The sequence below is a fragment of the Botrytis byssoidea genome (assembly GCF_014898295.1).
Source record: "Botrytis byssoidea strain MUCL 94 chromosome Unknown BBYS_007, whole genome shotgun sequence".
Taxonomy (NCBI): Eukaryota; Fungi; Ascomycota; class Leotiomycetes; order Helotiales; family Sclerotiniaceae; genus Botrytis; species Botrytis byssoidea.
Genome location: NW_024065848.1, coordinates 1,482,200 through 1,500,857, shown reverse-complemented (window position 1 = coordinate 1,500,857; position 18,658 = coordinate 1,482,200). Strand labels below are relative to the sequence as shown.

The following is an 18,658-nucleotide window of genomic DNA, read 5'->3' as shown; positions in this document are numbered from 1 at the left end:
CTTAGTAGCTCCCATCCTGGTATCTGCCAGATGAACATGGGCTTAATTAATTCCGAGAGGATTGATTGAGGCTGTGATACATACACAATATCTTACCTACCGTGCGCATCTACCACATCAATGCATGGCCCTCTATGGTGGTGGATTGTGGTTAAGACCGCCGCACCATCCCCCCATATCATCTATGAACGGATGAAGATCATGTTTCCTTTCGTTTTGCAAACCCAAAGTCAAAGGATACTTATTCAACGCCTCTCGCCGCCTCCAAATGTTTGACCAACACATTGCTGAAGAATATCATGCTTCCTTTCGATTTATCAAAGTCCTTTTTGCATCAGCGGCTTTGTGGAACGATCCCCATCAATCCAAGAATCCATTCATTCATCTCATCCACCTATCTATCTATCCGTTCATCCATCAATTAATCAAATGCATTCATTACCTAGTACGTACTAATAAGTATTAAGCAAGTCAGAACCGAGCCGGGCTGAAGAACAACCAACCTACATACCTACCTACCCATCTACCTACCAACACAATAATCCCTTTCCCAAGACCCCTGACACCACACAAGAGCCTGTGCAGTGAGCATTGTCATCCATTTCGCGATGCCATTTCCGAATGCAACTGTAACCATCCTCAACTGGTGTAGCTAGCTTACCACTGGGCACCCACACCATCTTTTAGATTTTGTGGATTTCAAGCCTCGCCGAGAACACTCCACTTAAATTTCTACAGGGGGATACACGCAACCCCCCACAGCCCTTTGTGCCTTCCCAGCGAACTTTATCCACCTTGAATCATTCCCTTGAAAGTTGAGACAATCAGTGGATATATATTTGGCAGGGCCCTTTATTAGGGTCAATGGAAAAGGGTCTGTCGGGTCTTAACTAATGAATACTTCCAACCCTCCCTCCTTCACTTGGTCTGAGGCTGATGATTAAGATTGGACATGAACACATACTCGAAAAGGTTAGGACTCACGATACAAAAACTGATGAATTGATTGATATCAGTCAAGTGCGATTTTGCGTTCGGAATATTTTGATTGGACCATAAAGATTTCCTTTTTCTCTTCTCGTTTCCCTCTTTTCCATGGCCGTCTTGGCGAATAGTTAAAATCCGGCGGCTGCAAAATAAGAAGCGGAGGAGACTTGTTAAGTATGGAGACTATGGCACTATGGAGACTATGGAGATGATCTAATTTTTCTTTGAAATTTGATCGGAGTTTAAATTTTGATGGAGACTTGCTTCTTCGGTCTATCGGTCTCTGAAATCACTTCCCAATAGAGTTTAAGACTTACGAGTTCTGTTTATTAATCCTCCGATACCATGAAAAAGGAAGGAGTCAGTCATTAGTCACGTGTGCTGGGGTTAAGCTTGAAGATTGTTATCTTTTTCAAACTATTTAAGGAAAGAGCGATCGGCGACGGAAACTTTACTTAAAAGAGTATGAGTTGAAAATAAATCATGTACTATTCAAGTTAGCTTGTTGACGTCGACGCAGAAGTAAGCGAATACTTTAAAAAGAGCTGGTTCCGCCCTCCGTGTTCCTTGAATATTACCTTTATTTGTTTAGGAAACGTTTTTAATCCTCAGAAAATTAATTAATTCAAAAGTAGTTTGGTCGTGGGTTAGGTGAGTTATCGAGCCGATTTTATACCAAAATTCAACCTGTCCGCTCGTCATCTCAAATGGAGAAGAATCTTTTCGTTTTCGATTGAGTCAACGTGCGAAACGAAGAGCATAATAATTTCAATGACGGCGCAACTCTCATAATCGCATGTCAGATAACCTCAATAGTGATTTGGAAAGAGCTTCAAAGATAGCTTCGAATTAGCTTTCACACTACATTCACTAAAAGCTCCAATTTCCATTATTTAACCCTGCACGCCACGCTTTTTGGCCGTCAAACGAAGCTTTTCGGTCGCGATCTCGGGACATAACTTGACTTCTTCAACGTCGACATCAGGGCTTCGAGATAGAGGACATTAATCTTGTTGGAGAACAATTGTTGTTGTTGATCTTAAGGATTTATCGACAGAAGATATCTTTCGCCAAGCTATTTTCATTGAGGTGGTTGGGCGCGTAATCGCCAGCACATAATTCCGACGCATCTCAAATTCGCGATCGCATGCTATAATCACTGATGGCGGCGCATCATCCATCACCCCCAGCGGGCATGCAATTGCATCACCCTGCTCACAATGGTCCAGCTCCCTCTGGAATGGCTCAACAGCAACCAAACTGGCCGGCTCCTGCGCCAACGCCAATGCAACAGCTAGCTGCCATGAATGAGTCTGTGTGGCTTCAAATTGGTAGGAATTCCTCATTTTATTGATTATATAAGTCACTAATTGGTACGATAGGAAGTCTAGCAGAGCTCTTAGGCAACAATGATGAGGCTCTGGCCGCGTATGAACATGTACTTCGCACGAACTCAAGATCTATACCAGCGATGAATGCCATAAGTTCTATCCTTCGCGCACAAGAGAATTTCGCCAAAGCGGTTGAATATCTGCAAAGCATCCTCAAACTGGATGGAAATAATGGAGATGTTTGGGGTAGTCTTGGTAAGTGTGACCTTTTTTGGCATCGCGCGATCAATTGCTGTTCAAATACAATACTAACATGTGATAGGACACTGCTTCTTAATGATGGATGATCTACAACAAGCGTACTCAGCTTATCAACAAGCTTTATATCATCTCCGGGATCCCAAGGTTAGTAAATTGATGCGCGTTTTGTATCTCAAGTCTAACCATTCACTTCAGGAGCCTAAACTTTGGTATGGTATCGGAATACTATATGATAGATATGGTTCTCTCGAACACGCCGAGGAGGCGTTTTCGCAAGTTATGAGAATGCAGCCAGATTTCGAAAAGGCCAACGAAATTTATTTCCGCTTAGGTATAATTTACAAACAACAGCAAAAATATCAACAGAGTCTGGAAGTAAGTCATCTGATCAAAAATTTAGTGACATGTGTTCCTAACTGCTTGTAGTGTTTCCGATACATTGTCACTGTACCACCAACTCCATTGACAGAGGAGGATATTTGGTTCCAGATTGGACATGTTCATGAGCAACAAAAAGATGTAAGTCGGAAAGTTGGAATGTGATTGGATGATTCTGACAGGTTGGTTGTAGTACGATAATGCCAAAATTGCCTACAAGCGTGTTCTCGATCGGGATCCAAAACATGCAAAGGTCCTTCAGCAACTTGGATGGCTGCATCACCAACAGAGTACCAGTTTCCAAAGTCAAGAGCAGGCCATTGAGTACTTGGAACAATCTGTCGGTTCCGGTAAGACTCGTCAAATATGATCGGTCTTACATTTCACACGCTAACACGTGGCAGATCAAAGCGATGCACAGAGTTGGTATCTCCTCGGTCGGTGCTACATGTCACAACAGAAGTACCCCAAGGCATACGAGGCCTATCAGCAAGCTGTTTATCGAGACGGACGGAATCCAACTTTCTGGTGCTCGATTGGTGTTTTGTACTACCAAATTAATCAGTACCGAGATGCGCTTGATGCATATTCCCGCGCGATACGCTTGAACCCGTACATCTCCGAGGTCTGGTACGACTTGGGTACTCTGGTAAGTTTGCTTCATCTTTAGCCGGTCGTGTTTGAGACATTATTAACCATTTGTATAGTATGAATCATGTAACAACCAGATCAACGATGCTTTGGATGCTTATCAACGTGCTGCCGAACTTGATCCCAACAATGTTCATATCAAAGCTCGTCTACAACTTTTACGAAGTGGGCAAGCCAATGGTATGCCCGGTCAGGCAGCTGCTCCTCTGCCACAAGATGTACATCCTCAAGCTTATCAAGCCACTGGTGCTGTTGGCCCTCCTGGGCCTCAATGGGGAAATCCTGCTCCTCAAGCGCAAGCGCAAGGACCACCTGCAGCTAATGGATGGGGAAGTAGACTTGCTGAAATTAATCCTCCTTCTCAGCCACCAAACCCTTTTGATCAACGAGGAGCTGATCGTGGTCCAATTCCACCTGCACAGCGTGTACCAAGTCCTAGACAAGATCAACAAATGAGACCATATCCTGGCACCGATGCTCGTCAGGCACTTCCCCCTCGTCCTCGTTCCCCTCAGCGAGCTCCGATCGAGATGAGAGACCCTAGAGACCCCAGGGATCCTAGAGATATAAGAGATCCCAGAGATCCTAGGGACCCTAGGGACCCCAGAGATCCAAGGGAGCAAAGGGATCCAAGAGATCCTAGAGAATTCAAAACGGAATTCAAAGATCCCCGTGTCGACCCTCGTGCCGCGGACCTTCAGCCTCGTGATCCCAGAGACCAGAGAGATCCAAGGGACCCAAGAGATCAAAGAGATCAGAGAGAACCCCGTGATCCAAGAGACGCCCGTGACCACCACCCTCTAGGTCCTTACCCAGGCCCTGGAGCGGGAGCAGCATCGGGAGCACAGCCACCTCCACCTGCTCATGCACAACAACCACAAGGTCCTCCTTCTCAGCCACAAAGAGTTGCGAACACAAACTACGCTCCTCCACCTTCGGGTCCCCCATCAGTACTACCACCAGCTCAAAATGGAATGAATGGTGCTGGCCCTGTTCCTTTGCCTGCTTTTGGTCGTAACAGTCCTCGACCAGAAGTTCGGCCTATAATGAGTGCAACAATGCCATCTCCCAAGACCCCTTATTCTAATCAACCACCATACGCTCACCACACCGAAATCCCTGAAAGAAGTGGGATTGAAGGAGGCGCCCCACCCCCACCATCTGCTTTAGCTGCGGTAGATGCCCCATCTTCAGATCGTGGTGATAATAGACCACCATCCGTAGGCCCAAAGCGAATGCGTGAATGGGAAGACGAACCCGCAGTGAAGAAGCCAGCTTCAGATGAAAATCGTGCACGACTAGAAGACATGCACCACCGAAGACCTTCTACACCACCAAGTGACCGGGCACAATTTCTTAGAAGCACGTCTGAAGTTCGTCGTGTCGAAGATCAAAGAAGAATTGAAGAACAACGCCTTGCTGAAGAGCAGCAGAGACAAGCGGAAAACCAAAGGAGAGTTGAAGACCAGCGCCGCGCAGCCGAGGCACGTGCCGCTGAACAGCGTCGTGCAAATGAGAATTATCACCCCTCAGAAGCTGCGCATCATCCACCAACTCACGGCATGCAAAGCCATCCAGCAATGCAACAAGATTCTCGTCCACCACCTCATACATACGAAGTTGGACCACCTCCTGCCCTTCCTCGGCAAGCTACCCCAATCAAAGAGGCCTCAATAGACGAGCGTGATCGTCAACAAGTACCGGTACCACAACAACCATCACTGGCTCAGCGCATGGAGCAAGCCCCTTCAACTCCCGCACAGCCAGCACCGGCTGTCAGTGAACCTGAACGTGCAGCACGAAAAATGGATGTTGATGAAAACTACGATGATGATGGAGAAGAAGATAAAAAGGGAGGAATTGTTTCGGCTCAACCATCAGGACCTCCATCCGTCAGTGGTGATCCAAAAATCACTAGTCCAACAGGCGTTAATGGACATGCTGCAAATGGATTACCTAATGGGCAACCAAAGATTGAGACAAATCTTTAAGAGTAATTTCGAAATCAATGCCCTTATGGTTCTCCAGTGGGCATCACCTGTTCGGTGAATGCCCTCAACATGAGCACATTGCAAGGATCAGAAGGCCTGCTGAATATATTTGCAATGAGCGCGAGTTGTGTCTATTTGCAGCTTGGACAGTTGCCACTACCTCATGTAAAGGGTGACGAGTATTTATTTCATTTTCTTTTCTTGTTATTTTTTTCTCGGCTTGGGGTGGAGCGGAAGGAGATTTGAGATTTGACATGATATGGTGGTGGTGGTGATGGGTGGGGAAAATTCCTTTTGAACTTGCTTCGCTTCGCTTAGCTTCTTTTCTGTTCCTGTTTATGATTTGATAGTTAAGGTTAGTTAAAGAAAGGAATGCACTTGGGGGAGAAAAAGAGGATCTCGGATTTTCATCTCATCAATGGTTGGGTGGAAGGGTGGGATTGGACATTATCATATCGCTATTGGCGATGCATGAGGATTTGTTTTCTCGGGAATCGTTGGGGGTGGAAAGAATAGGAAGATCAAGTAGATGGGTTGGATGACTTGAAGAGCCGACAGCCTCTTGGTGAACAAACACATGGGATATCGGATGGACGAACGGGTGGAGGGATGGGGCATCTCGGTTTCTTTTGTAGCTAGTCTCAGTATGTGTGTATGTGTGTGGTGTGTACAGTGATCGATTGATACGATATGGAATGGAATGGTGGATCTGTAGCCAGGAATATCAATCCACATCGAATGCATGTTGGGACTTTATTTTTCTGGGACTTTTGATGGTTTGAGTGAGGTGAGGTGATGTGATATTGTGATGTTGCGTAATTTTATACAACGGAATTAGAATCTGATACTTTATCGAATAACAACGACACGCAGAAAAAACGAAGATCTATAATCATCATTGTCAAGTAGAGTTAACGAAACGAAGAGAGTAAAGATTACACCTCTGTAGCATATAAGAAGTGAATAGCACTCATCCAAGAACAGGAAAACGAAACCTGGGAAACTCTTGAGCTGTATGTGCATGTGCAAATCCCTTGATCCATCAATCCATCGACCCATCACTTATTACTTGCTTACTTTCGAGGTTGCCAAAAGGCAATAAGAAATCAGATTCCGACTTTTCCCTACCCAAATTTTGTGAAATCCGGAAATTCAGATATGCAACAAAACTTTGGGATTATGGAATTCGACCATGAAATACAACAAGTCACGCACTAGTATACCAATTGGTTATTGAAGCTTTCTCTTGTACAGAATTTACTTGTATTTGTATTTGATTTGATTTTCCTAGATTCGAGCTAACTTCTCGTCTTCTTTCCTTCATCTTTGTATGTAATCTTTTTGCTATCCCAAAATTCAGCTAGCCATACAAATTGGTTATATCTCTTCTCTTATTCTCTTCTCATACTTCAGTGTGAATTATCAATATCCACCCACTCCAGCAACCCCATTCAATCCCATACCCCTTCCAATTTTCCTAACCAATGCTTTTTTCAGATACCATTCCCTAGCCAATCCTCTCGTCATCTTTGCAAATGTTGGTCCACTTATCCTTCCCCTCTCGACGGCTTTGCCCAAGACATCAATCGCATCTCCTAAACTCCTTTCTTCACATACTAATTCATAAAGTTGGTTTCCTACAACTGTTGGTGCGACGAGTAGCTCATCAATGGAGGGGGGAGTACGATGTTGAGAGGATTGGAGAAGTTGGTCGGAGGTTTGAAGAGAGGTGTGCAGGATCGTTGTATTATTAGAGAGTAGGGCAGAGAGGGATTCGAGAGCGGATATTTCAGATTGCATTGCGGAGAGAGTGGTGAGCATAGATTTCTGTTGCGACTGAAGACCTGGAATAGAAGAAGTAGTTTGGGTAGTGTGATGAAGGCGTTGGGAGTGTAAAGCGTTAGCGAGTTTGTGGAGGAGCATATCCTTTTCTGGGTTAGGTGGAACAGGCGGAGCAGGAAGATTCGCGGATGAAGCATCGGGGATAGAGAGAGTTAAGGGTGCATCAAGAAGGTCAGGCGGTGGTGGAGGTTTGGCTTGAGGTTGTGGTGGCGGCGTTTGTTGGTGTTGCTGCTGATATTGAGGCCATTGCTGATGGGTTGGATGTCCAGGGTATGGCTGTTGCTGTGGATGCATATATTGAGGCGGCGGTGGAGGTCTGCCAGTTTGCGGCCCCGGCTGTTGAATATTATTTACATGGTATGCTTGTTGTGGTGGGTATTGCTGAGTTTGTTGAGACTGTGGAGGTTGTTGGTATGACTGAGAGTATGAGGACTGTCTATATGAATCATCTGGTGGAGTTATTGGACTCACAGGACTGTATGATGGTTCCCGCAAGGTTTGCCTGGGCTGTTGCGGTGGCAATGGAGGGGCACTTTCATAACGAAGACTACTACTTCTTTGAGGAGCATGCGACTGTCTGTTTGGTGATTGTGGAATCGGTGGCGCATATCTGCTAGTATCATATCCAATTTGTGGAGGTAGTGGGGGCAGCGGTGGCCCATCATCTCGCCGCGGGGAACTCGAAGGGGAGTAGGGTGCTGCATGATTTATAGGTTTCGGTGGGGGAGGTGGAGGGAGGTCGTCGGTCAATGGACGTGGAGAAGCTGAAGTTGGTATCGATCGAGGGACATTTGGTGGAAGTGGCGGTATAGGAGGAGGCATAGCTGTTGGTTGTGGACGTGGTGTAGCATTTTGTTGCTGTCTCAATATAACAGGAGGCTCTTTAGCAAAAACGTCTCGCAGAATCGCGAGAAAATCGAGCACATTGGATTTCTGTATATTTCAATTCATGAGTACATCTGCCAAGCAATTTCAAAGCTTCAATGTGCCAAGTTGTGCAACTCACATCCCAATAGTCTGGCCACTTCATTAAATATGGATGGTAGACCTTCCCTTGCGGATCTACATGTTGACCTGCTCTTACTACCATTCCCTCAACTGGTGTCACATATACTAATGGAGCTTCGTGTGGATATGCGTGAGGTATCCATAATGCGATTGGGAATCGGTATGTTGTGCCACGAAAATTGACAGGCAGGGTGCCAGAAAGATGAAGGAGGAGTGAAGATGCGCCATTCTCGTATGCTATATAGCTTGCGCATTAGTATTCGAGTTAATGGCATAATCTGTAAGCTTATTTACGTACTGTAAACATCCGTTCGTGGGGATAATGAGGTATATTGCGAAAGTGTTTGGGCGACGTCATTATATGTGCGATTTACATCTCGATATTCCTGATAGTGAGTGTAAGTATAGGTCATGCCGTATATACGTGGCGGGTAGATTTACATACGCTGGTGAGAACACTGTAAAGCCAGTTCAGAACTCGCTGCTGAACACCGGCCATTATGATAAATGAGCTTCAGGACCAGCCAGCTAGCTTGATACCGGTAGTGAAGCTATTCAGAACGCAATGATGATGAGATGGGTGGGGGTGGAGCTTAGCTAGAAAGGATCATGTGATAGATTGATTAGATAGGCACTGATGGGTGATGGGTGATGGGTGATGGGTGATGGGACGGCTGTGCAAGTAATACCAATGTACGGTAGTATGGATGGATGGCCATGGTAGGGTTGGTACCAGTAGGGTTGTGTGGTGTGGGTCGGTCGCAGGGACTTTGAAGTATGAAACATTCAACTCGGGCCCTACAAGAGTGAAATTGGCAGTCAGACTCGCATATCAAACTAATCATGTATCGAATATCAAATATCAAATATCAAATATCAAATCAAAACTATGTCTGATCGGACGACTCCGGTATACTGATAGATAATTATTGATTGATTATATTTTACCTGATATTGTTATTATAATTATAAATATAAACATAATTACATAAACCCAATGAAATCCATCAAGTCACAAGTGTGGATGTTTCCATCCGACTCTACCTGCCAAATGCATGCCCACCAAAGGTCCTACGACACGTGATTCCAATGTCGGTAAGGAAGGAAGAAATAGGAATGAGAAGAGAAGAAAAGGAATGAAAGGAAAACTCTTTGACATCTGCTATGATGCCATGACCACAACTATGACTAGAACCAGAACCATGTCCATGACAAACAATTCTTCTATTAAAGGAAAATGATTAGTCTTTATGGGCCGATACCGCGCAATTCCGAGAAAAAAGCTGCTTTCTAAGCGGAATGCTATCAAATGTTAATTTTTGCCCATTTCTTTAGACCACCTGCCCTGCCCCTCTCTTTACTATATATAGGAGGGGCATTTATCCCCTCCCAAAAAGGATTTCAAGTAAAAGGTTTCGGAAAACGTTTTATCATCCAACTTCATTTCAGCACCTTCTTGGCTCACGAAACATATTTGCAGTTCATATGCAAAGCAACTACAAAGATTATCGAAAAGGCTGAGGAGTATTGGACAAAAGATCCTATACTCCTTGCGTCAGGACAGATACTTTAAACCTATCTACCTTTTTCCCCCATTCAGACCATGCTTCCTCCACTTCCCAAACTCAGCAAATACGGAATATCTCCAGAATATGGATTTCTTCCGGCTGATTTACCTCTCGAACGACTTCCCGATCCATACTACAACAAATGGGAGGCGATCAATGCAAACCTTCAAGGTTTGATTTTGAGTAAACGCCTGCGCGGTGTTATTGATCGTCTGCCAGTTCTTTCGACTGCCGGTCTGGAACATGATTCGGAATGGCGAAGAGCATATTCGTTGTTATGTTTCATGGCGCATAGTTATATCTGGGGTGGTGATAGCCCTGAAGAGGTTTGTACAATTCTTCCCCTCGGTCCGAAAGCCTTGTTTAGAAGTCTCGTGCTGATTACTTGTGAAATTTACAGAACTTGCCGCCATCCATTACAGTCCCCCTTCTACACATTTCAAACTACCTGGAAGTACCACCAGTCGCCACATATGCTGCCGTCTGTCTCTGGAACTTTAAACCATTGTTCGCAGATGAACATGTCGACAATTTAGAGAATCTTGCCACTCTAACCACATTCACCGGCTCTATCGACGAGTCTTGGTTTTATTTGGTTTCAGTGGCAATCGAAGCTCGCGCTGCTCCCGTTCTTCCGCTCATGCTTACAGCAATTGAGGCGGCTCGTAAGAATGATAGCAGGACTGTTACATCTTGTCTTCGAACTTTTGCGGAGAGAATCGATGATCTTGGAACACTCCTTCAACGTATGCATGAAAGCTGCGATCCTCATGTGTTCTATAATCGAATTCGTCCTTTCCTCGCTGGTAGTAAGAACATGGAAGAAGCTGGATTACCAAATGGAGTTTTCTACGATGAGGGTAATGGAGTTGGTCAGTATCGTCAACTCTCTGGGGGTAGCAATGCTCAAAGCTCCATTCTTCAATTTTTCGACATTGTTTTAGGAATAGAACATCGACCCACGGGCGAGAAGAAGGATGCTGCTTCAGAGAGTGAAGCCGAAGGCGCAGCTCCACGAACCAAGCACAACTTTCTTCTCGAAATGAGAAAATACATGCCAGGAGCTCATCGACGATTCCTCGAAGATATGACCGCCGTGGCCAACATTCGCGGTTACGTCGAAGCGCATACCGATAACCATGAACTCTGTCTCGCCTACGATGCTTGTCTTGCCATGTTGCGTACATTCCGCGATAAACACATCGCCATTGTTACACGTTACATCGTTATCAAATCCCGTGAATCTCACTCTCATTCCCGCTCCATGAGTCCCGAGGCAACTCGTAGCCGAAAGGTAGATATTGCAACGGCATCTCGTGGAAAAGGTGATGACGAAGAGAAGAAGAGAAAATTGAAGGGAACAGGTGGTACGGCGCTTATCCCCTTTTTAAAACAAGCGAGGGATGAAACTGGAGAACCCACAATTGATTCTTGGGCGAGAAGAGTTATAAATAGAGATCTGAATACGATGGGTAAAGGGGATTTCTTTGTGGGAAAACTGGATGAACAACCCGATGGCGGATTGGAATTGGGTGGATTGGCTGGAACATGGACTTTGGACGATGAGGTTGGTGGATTGTGTAGTTATTAAGCGGATGTATGTGTTACTTATCACAGCATGGCTTTTTGCTTGAACATACTTAGTTTGCCTTTGTTATTATTATGGAGATACTTACCTGGGTACTCAAACCGATGTCTGTAATGAGGGGCAACTATTCGAGAAATATTGAGACGAGTTAGTCAGCTAGTTGAATTTAATGAATTTGATTGCTAGTCTGATGTTGAGTTTTGAGAATACCATAGTTACCTGTGTGATGTATGTGTTTAAGTGAACGAATGAATGAATGAATGAACAAATGAATGGAAGTTAATTTTAATACTAATCGAAATGTATAGAGCTGCATCATACCCATGTACTGACGGGACGAAATGAGATGGGATGGGATGAGATGATAAATGAAGACTGTTGGGTATGGAAAATTAGATGAGATGAGGTTGGATGAGATGGGATTATATTAAGATAAGACTTAAATATGAATGATAATAGATGGAAAAGAATAGAATGAGATGATAGTTGTTGATCGATACCTCGAGATATATAGAAATTGCGTGATGGTTATCTTTATCTTGATACTGATGCGATATGTTGGTGATATCGATATTGACATTATATGATATGATATGAATAGATACTTAGTAGATATATAGATAGATCGATAGATACGTAGGTATATACAATATCCCCAATCCCAAATTTCCAACCATTCCTACAGAAAACGCCGAATGGAAACCCGATATTCATGAATCATAACGCCGAAGAATGTAATCTTATGTATAACAGAATCCACCAAATGAACAACCTTCTTTTCTCCCTCCCCCCTCCTTTTCTCTCCTATTCCCTACTCCCTATTCCCCATTCCCGCCACATATCTCTCACTTCCCCTCCCCTCCCCCAAACTCCTCCTCGTGTTCTGGAATCCTCCCCAACGACACCATCGATCCCCTCCTCGAACACGGCGGACACACTCCCCTCTTCTTCTTCGTCATTTTCCCGTATCTACTATGTTTCCCGTGCTGCGTGCTAGGTCTTGATTTCGTATGTGGATTTGTATTTGCATGGGCATAAGGAGGGAAAGAAAATGCAGCGTTGTGGTGCATATTCATCATGTTGTTATTATTGGGGATGGTAGTCGGCCAATTCCGAGCGCGCGATGAGGGGTTTTGCCATACTCGTGGATTTGTTGTCGGGGTTTTGGGGGGTGGGGATTGTGGGTTTGGCCTGTTTAGGTTTGGGTTTGGGTTTTTGATGGTGGTGGTAGTGATAGTGTGGATTCTGGTATTATTGGATTTGAGGTTGGAGTTAGGGTAGGTATGTCGTTTCGTGGGAATTGTGTTATTGGGATACTCAGAGGGAATATCTTTTCGTCCCCGATTTCCTCGAGAATAGAATGAAAGCCTTGGGCTCCGCAATGCATCGACACTATTAGATTCCCCCCTTTTCTTTACACTCTCCAGATACTGTTTCTCTGCCTCAATATTTCCAGTGCCTTTGTCCGTATCCTTATCCTCAACATCAGCATCGACACCCAATACCACCCCCTCATCTACGACCCCTTCCTGAAGCTTTCCCCACATCGTCGGGTCTAATTCTTCTTTCTTGATTCCATAAATTTCCATCATCCGAAAAACGAGTTTGCGGGGAAGCGTATCAGCTTTTCGATTCATACAACCGATAAGCCATTTTTTCACCTCGGGAGCTTCGTTGGATTTGGGGATGTCATATTTCAGAGGCGTTGGTGGAAAAGGAGGCATGAGAAGGGAGGGGTCGAAGCTGGAGGTGGATTTCAAGGAGAGGGTTGAGGAATGTGATGATGTACTAGATATCGAGCTGGAATCTGTTTGGATATTGGTATCTGAGGTTGGGGATGTGACGATGATTGTGATAGGGTTATTGGAAGCATTTTTATGGATGTTGAGTAGAGGTGGAGGTTGCTTAGTTGCGTGTGGAGAAGGGTCTTCTCGATCTTTAGAGCTTTCCGTTCTATTGCAAAGGCTGCTCTGTTTGATAGCGATAGATTCACAGTCTTCCGACTTTCTGCTTGATAGACTGTACCAAGACTTCCTTTTGCTTGATATACTGGTTTTTCGGGATGGTCCCGTGGGTGTTTTGGTCCCAGATATTCCAATCGCGGATCCATTAGCGATATTCTTTTGAGCATCGACGGTACATTGTGATGATAATTCCATTGACCGTAAAGTTTCCTTCAGGATCGAACCCTTAAGTTGACCGGATACGCTGCTGCCATCTTTGAGATCATCAATGTTAACTTTATTATCCTTCACCCTTTTGGACGTTAGTATCAAGCATGAAACTAATTGAAAAATACCAAGAGTTGATCACATACTTTTCCTTCCTGCCAATTGATAACCACTTTAGGTACTTCATGTGTCCGAATAGAATGAGCGATCGATATTGAATCCTTCCCAAAACTATCGGTCTTTCTACTCGAGGCGTTGATAATACTTATCATAAACTGCCTTCGCATACAGCGACGTTGTTGATGAAACTGGCGTACTTCATCATTCGGTACATCCAGGGAATAATGAGTATAAATTGAGGTCGTATGCAACGTTCGATTTCATGAGCGATTTTCGATATATCCTAAATCGAATCTATATTCGGAGCTGAAATTGAGATAAGAAAATCCAAGAGACTAATGTACGACGGGAATAGATATGCCCTGCAGGGAACACGCGAAGCGAAGCGTAAAATAGTCTGTTCGGGGCAATATTCCTGGAAGAGCTGAAGAATCCTTTCTCTTCCGGCAACCAGGTCACAATTTAGTGTAATGGATCGGAAGCTTTGACGTGGCACGAGAACGAAGTCTTTTTGAGTCCAATTTTTTTTGGAATGAAGAGTAGGTACTTTATACTCTCATACTCTCATACTCTCATACTCTCATACTCTCATACTCTCATACTCTCAATGGGAGTGAAATAAGTGGAGCTACTTCGGACGTTTTTGATGGCGTGTGGTATTGACTTGGCGTGGCTGAAATTTCTGCATAATTATTGATCTTTGGTCGATCAGGAAAGGAAGTAAAAAGTGTAGGGGTTGGTGGTGTGGGAGGTAGTTTCATCATGCCACTATCGAATGAATTAGCAAGTACTAAGTTTGGGGGTCCAGCGATTGACGCCGGACGTTAACAGCACATACTTTGACAAGTCGCCCATATCGGCCAGCATGACATTGCAGGTGGCGTTATGATTGTTTTGATGATAAGATAGCTCATCAATTTTCCTGCAAGTATCCTTGAGCTAGTTCCCAACAATAGTCGAGAATGAGCAATTGGTCAAACTCACGCTGATAACATGGCAAGTTGGATTTGAAAGATCCTTATGCTCTCGGTTTTCCTCTCGTCAATATCTCTTTGGATACGAGCTCTCGATGCCATCCAAGCAGCCTTTCTTTTCACTCTGGACATCCTACCATATCCATCACCTTTTGTTACCATTTCGGCACTCGTTCGTAACTCTCTGTCCATGACTCTCATTCGTTCTAATGATTGGACATACAGTCCCTGAAAATACTTGAAATCGCCAGTACCATATTTTCGATCTGGTTGACGAATGAGTGAAGCTAAATATGCATTATTCAACATATCAGTCTCCGTTTCGAGAAGATATATTTTGTCTAATGCACTAGATATTTCGGCTTGTGTATCAACGGCATCACGAAGACCAAGAGCATGTGCGTAGAAACCAGCAATAACAGCTGCAACAAAGGTAAGCAATCCTGTGATACTAGCAGCAATTGATAATGGACTATCGGACATGATCTCCAAAGAAAGTGGCCCCAAAAAGTGGTCCAGATTAAACTTTGACCAAGGAAAAAGATGATTGCAACATTCAAATTCAATTGAAGATAATGGGATAGGGTCTCTCTCAGTCTGATATCTGAATCAATATCAGGCAACAGATGCAGAATCCAAGGGTACACAGCTGAAAGCACAGCCACTCATCGGAATATTTTCAATAAATGCAGGTACAACCAATTAGGAAGGAAATGGATGTATCTCATCCACCAGTGATCCCCCCCCTGATGATAAGCTTGAAGGATTAGATGAATGGCGGGAAATCTCCTCCCCTCATTCATCCCCTCATCTTGGTTTGTTCAACAACGTTGTGAAACTTTTCAGACGTTATGTTCTGCTTTATAGGCATAGAGAGTGACACGACATTTAATTTGTAAGTTTACCTGGGTGTGAACTCCAATTACGCATCCTGTAACTGATGTAACTGAATAATAATATATTAAGGCCGCAAAAGAGCTCACCGGTCGGATCATTTCCATACATGCCTATTCGTCTACTCCCCGGTGAGAGATCGACTGTACTCTGTAGCACCAAATGCAGCTCGAAAATCTTTCTTATTCTTAGATAAAATGCGTAATAGTAATACTTTACGGGAGTTGTACTTGTTTCCTCTGATCTCCTTGCTTTTGTTCGATTCTACTTATCATTCGTAAGATCGTAGGCCGAAAACAGATCATAGATCATCATCCATCTTCTTCTTTGGTCATGTCTGTTGGGCATAGCAGTAATAAGTATGTGATGATAAAAGTTCACGAAGCGCCATGGTTTTTCTTCTTTGTTTTCCTGCTTCATCCTATTCGTAGATTGGACGGTTCATCCTCTACCATGTCTGCCGTTCGTTATGTATCTGTTCTGTTGTATTGATCTGCCCATATATACGAGAAAGAAGAGAAAGAAGAAGAAGGGCTAGAAAAAGAAGTAGGGCTATAAGATATTCCAGATATTCCAGATCTTGCTCAAACTTTTGAATTCCATGCCTCAAGTCTCAAGTGTTCATTCAGCCCAGTCAGATAAGCCCATTAATCACACCAGGTAGGTAAATCGTGCCAGATTTGTCACCATCCGAGGTTCTACCCACTCAGTGGCACCAGTGACCTACCGGTGAACCCTGAAATTCCCAAATCAAAACATAACACCGATGAGCACGTCCAACAGATCCAGTATATCAAGATCTATTTCTTGCTGAGAGAAGCTCCGTTATTCAGCTTTTCTTAAATCTGATAACCTTATTTGTTAACGCCCAGGTGAATCATCCACAATTACGTCGTCTTCTCCAATCAAACTTGATTAGTATGAACCTCAACGAGAGGATGGAAGGAAGCTATCCACGGCTGGCTGTCCTTGAAACCAGTCTGAGACCTGACACAGATATTCTGATACTCTGACACGTAGGAGGATTGAACGAACTAATAGCAAATTATATATGACAGTTTACATATTCCAAAGGAGAGATTATGTATACGAATGTACGAATCCAACGACAAGTATATTCAATTTACTCATCGTAATTCAAATCCGAGCCAGTCCAAAGGTCTAAGCCTCGATAAAATTAAACGATCGTGAATCAGTGACGAAGACAAATCCGAAGAACCGGCGCAAACGAATCGAATGAAATTATGGTCATCTTGTCTAATTCACCCACTGCGAATCGAATTTCTATTAATTCTACCACTGAGAAAGGCTTGAATGAGAAGACATTCGAAGATTCAGCTCATACAATAATCATGGATCATCCAAATGCTACACCTCCAAAGACCTCAATAGATACTTCATTCGATGGCGTCGATCCTTCCGTGGAATTTGTTGGGGACATCAATACTAATAATGATATACCCTCCCAAGAGGTGCTGAAGAAGGTCGAAAGTATGATCGTCCTAGATAGGGATGGCAAAACCAGACCCTTCAAAAGTTTATACTCAGGCCCGAATGTAGCAAGAAGAGTCTTGGTTATATTCATCCGTCATTTCTTTTGCGGGGTAAGCTGTCTTCCTACTATCGCCCTAGCTGTAAAGTTCTACTCAAACCTAACATTTACGCTTTCTACTAGAACTGCCAAGAATACCTTCGAACCCTCGCAGCATCCATCACCGAAGATTCCCTCCTTCAACTCCATACTCCCACCTTTATCGCCGTCGTTGGCTGCGGCAGCCCATCTCTAATCCCCATGTACCAAGAAGCCACGAATTGTCCATTTCCTATATATGCGGATCCTACAAAGAAGCTATACGATGAGTTGGGAATGATGCGCACATTGAATCTCGGCACCAGACCAGAATATCAGCGCAGAGGTACTCTCATGGGGATTGGACAGAGCGTACTACAAAGTCTCAAACAAATCAAAGGAGGCAAATTATTTCAGGGAGGTGATTACCAACAAGTCGGCGGAGAATTCCTTTTCGAGCCAGTGCGAATGGCCACTCCAATCACTTCACCTGCTGATGGACCCATTGGTATGGATGCGAGCGGTGGAATTCTGGGAAATGGTGATAAGATAGGAGAAAGTGAAGGCTATGAAGAGAAGAGAATCACCTGGTGCCACAGGATGAAAAACACCAGAGATCATGCGGAAATTCCAGAGATCAGAGAAGTCCTCGGATTCGACGATATGGTCGAGGGCGGAAAGAACCAGAAGAGGTGGTCCAAAGCATTGAGCGAGAGAAAAGGTACCGGGATGAGCATTGGAGCTAGAAGCAGTAGAGGAACGAGTCTGAAGCTGGAAGGAATGAGTGAGGACGGTGGTAGTGTGCGGAGCAAGGAAGAAATCAGCGAAAAGCCAACATAGGTGGCAGATGTTGTTGACTAACAACGAGAGTGATTGGCATGCATGGGTCAAGTGAGTGACCATGGAGTTTGGTCGGTATATTCTTGGGGGTTATCTTAGCGGAGCGATCGATACATGGGGGAGTTCTTTTGCAATCTTTGCTGTTTAAAGCTTGTCGTTATTGTTTCTATACCCAATTCCGAAATATTTTCTTAAAATACTGGTTCTTGATATTGCGGTCTACTCTGCTCCTATTGGTCAAATTGTGCAATCCAAAAGTTTTGTTGCATAGTTATCTGATTCCAATCCCTTATTGCATTTTGTCTCATGTGGCACTAAGCAGGTGAGTGGTATTGTTGTATATCCGATTCTTCCATACAAAATCAGTACGACTGAAAGATTTGTTACACACATGAAATGGGTTCCTTGATGCATTTCCCTTTCAAAAGGTAGTAAAAGCAAGGGACGTTGCTGTATTTTATACCTAGGTACCTAGAACTTCCAT

At 44.1% G+C, this 18,658-nt stretch overlaps 6 protein-coding genes across 6 annotated transcripts; 3 read left to right on the top strand and 3 right to left on the bottom strand.

The window, feature by feature from the left end:
- Nucleotides 1-2,149: 2,149 nt before the first annotated feature.
- EAE97_004502 (uncharacterized protein) lies at nt 2,150-5,599 on the top strand (the record flags this gene model as incomplete). Its single annotated transcript, XM_038875014.1, has 8 exons — nt 2,150-2,318; nt 2,370-2,573; nt 2,641-2,723; nt 2,775-2,954; nt 3,006-3,098; nt 3,151-3,307; nt 3,362-3,606; nt 3,665-5,599. 8 exons carry the CDS (start codon nt 2,150-2,152, stop codon nt 5,597-5,599), a joined length of 3,066 nt encoding a protein of 1,021 aa, XP_038734458.1.
- A 1,422-nt stretch (nt 5,600-7,021) lies between these two features.
- EAE97_004501 (uncharacterized protein) lies at nt 7,022-8,948 on the bottom strand (the record flags this gene model as incomplete). Its single annotated transcript, XM_038875013.1, has 4 exons — nt 7,022-8,374; nt 8,448-8,686; nt 8,748-8,835; nt 8,895-8,948. 4 exons carry the CDS (start codon nt 8,946-8,948, stop codon nt 7,022-7,024), a joined length of 1,734 nt encoding a protein of 577 aa, XP_038734457.1.
- A 1,104-nt stretch (nt 8,949-10,052) lies between these two features.
- On the top strand, nt 10,053-11,608 carry EAE97_004500 (uncharacterized protein; the record flags this gene model as incomplete). The annotated part of the gene is made up of 2 exons (XM_038875012.1): nt 10,053-10,343; nt 10,418-11,608. The coding sequence occupies 2 exons, from the start codon at nt 10,053-10,055 to the stop codon at nt 11,606-11,608; spliced, it is 1,482 nt and encodes a 493-aa protein (XP_038734456.1).
- An 842-nt stretch (nt 11,609-12,450) lies between these two features.
- On the bottom strand, nt 12,451-13,963 carry EAE97_004499 (uncharacterized protein; the record flags this gene model as incomplete). The annotated part of the gene is made up of 2 exons (XM_038875011.1): nt 12,451-13,861; nt 13,923-13,963. The coding sequence occupies 2 exons, from the start codon at nt 13,961-13,963 to the stop codon at nt 12,451-12,453; spliced, it is 1,452 nt and encodes a 483-aa protein (XP_038734455.1).
- Nucleotides 13,964-14,492: 529 nt separating this feature from the next.
- Nucleotides 14,493-15,353, bottom strand: EAE97_004498 (uncharacterized protein; the record flags this gene model as incomplete). Its single annotated transcript, XM_038875010.1, has 3 exons — nt 14,493-14,664; nt 14,735-14,818; nt 14,881-15,353. 3 exons carry the CDS (start codon nt 15,351-15,353, stop codon nt 14,493-14,495), a joined length of 729 nt encoding a protein of 242 aa, XP_038734454.1.
- A 1,763-nt stretch (nt 15,354-17,116) lies between these two features.
- EAE97_004497 (uncharacterized protein) lies at nt 17,117-18,174 on the top strand (the record flags this gene model as incomplete). Its single annotated transcript, XM_038875009.1, has 2 exons — nt 17,117-17,368; nt 17,440-18,174. 2 exons carry the CDS (start codon nt 17,117-17,119, stop codon nt 18,172-18,174), a joined length of 987 nt encoding a protein of 328 aa, XP_038734453.1.
- Between the last annotated feature and the right edge of the window lie 484 nt (nt 18,175-18,658).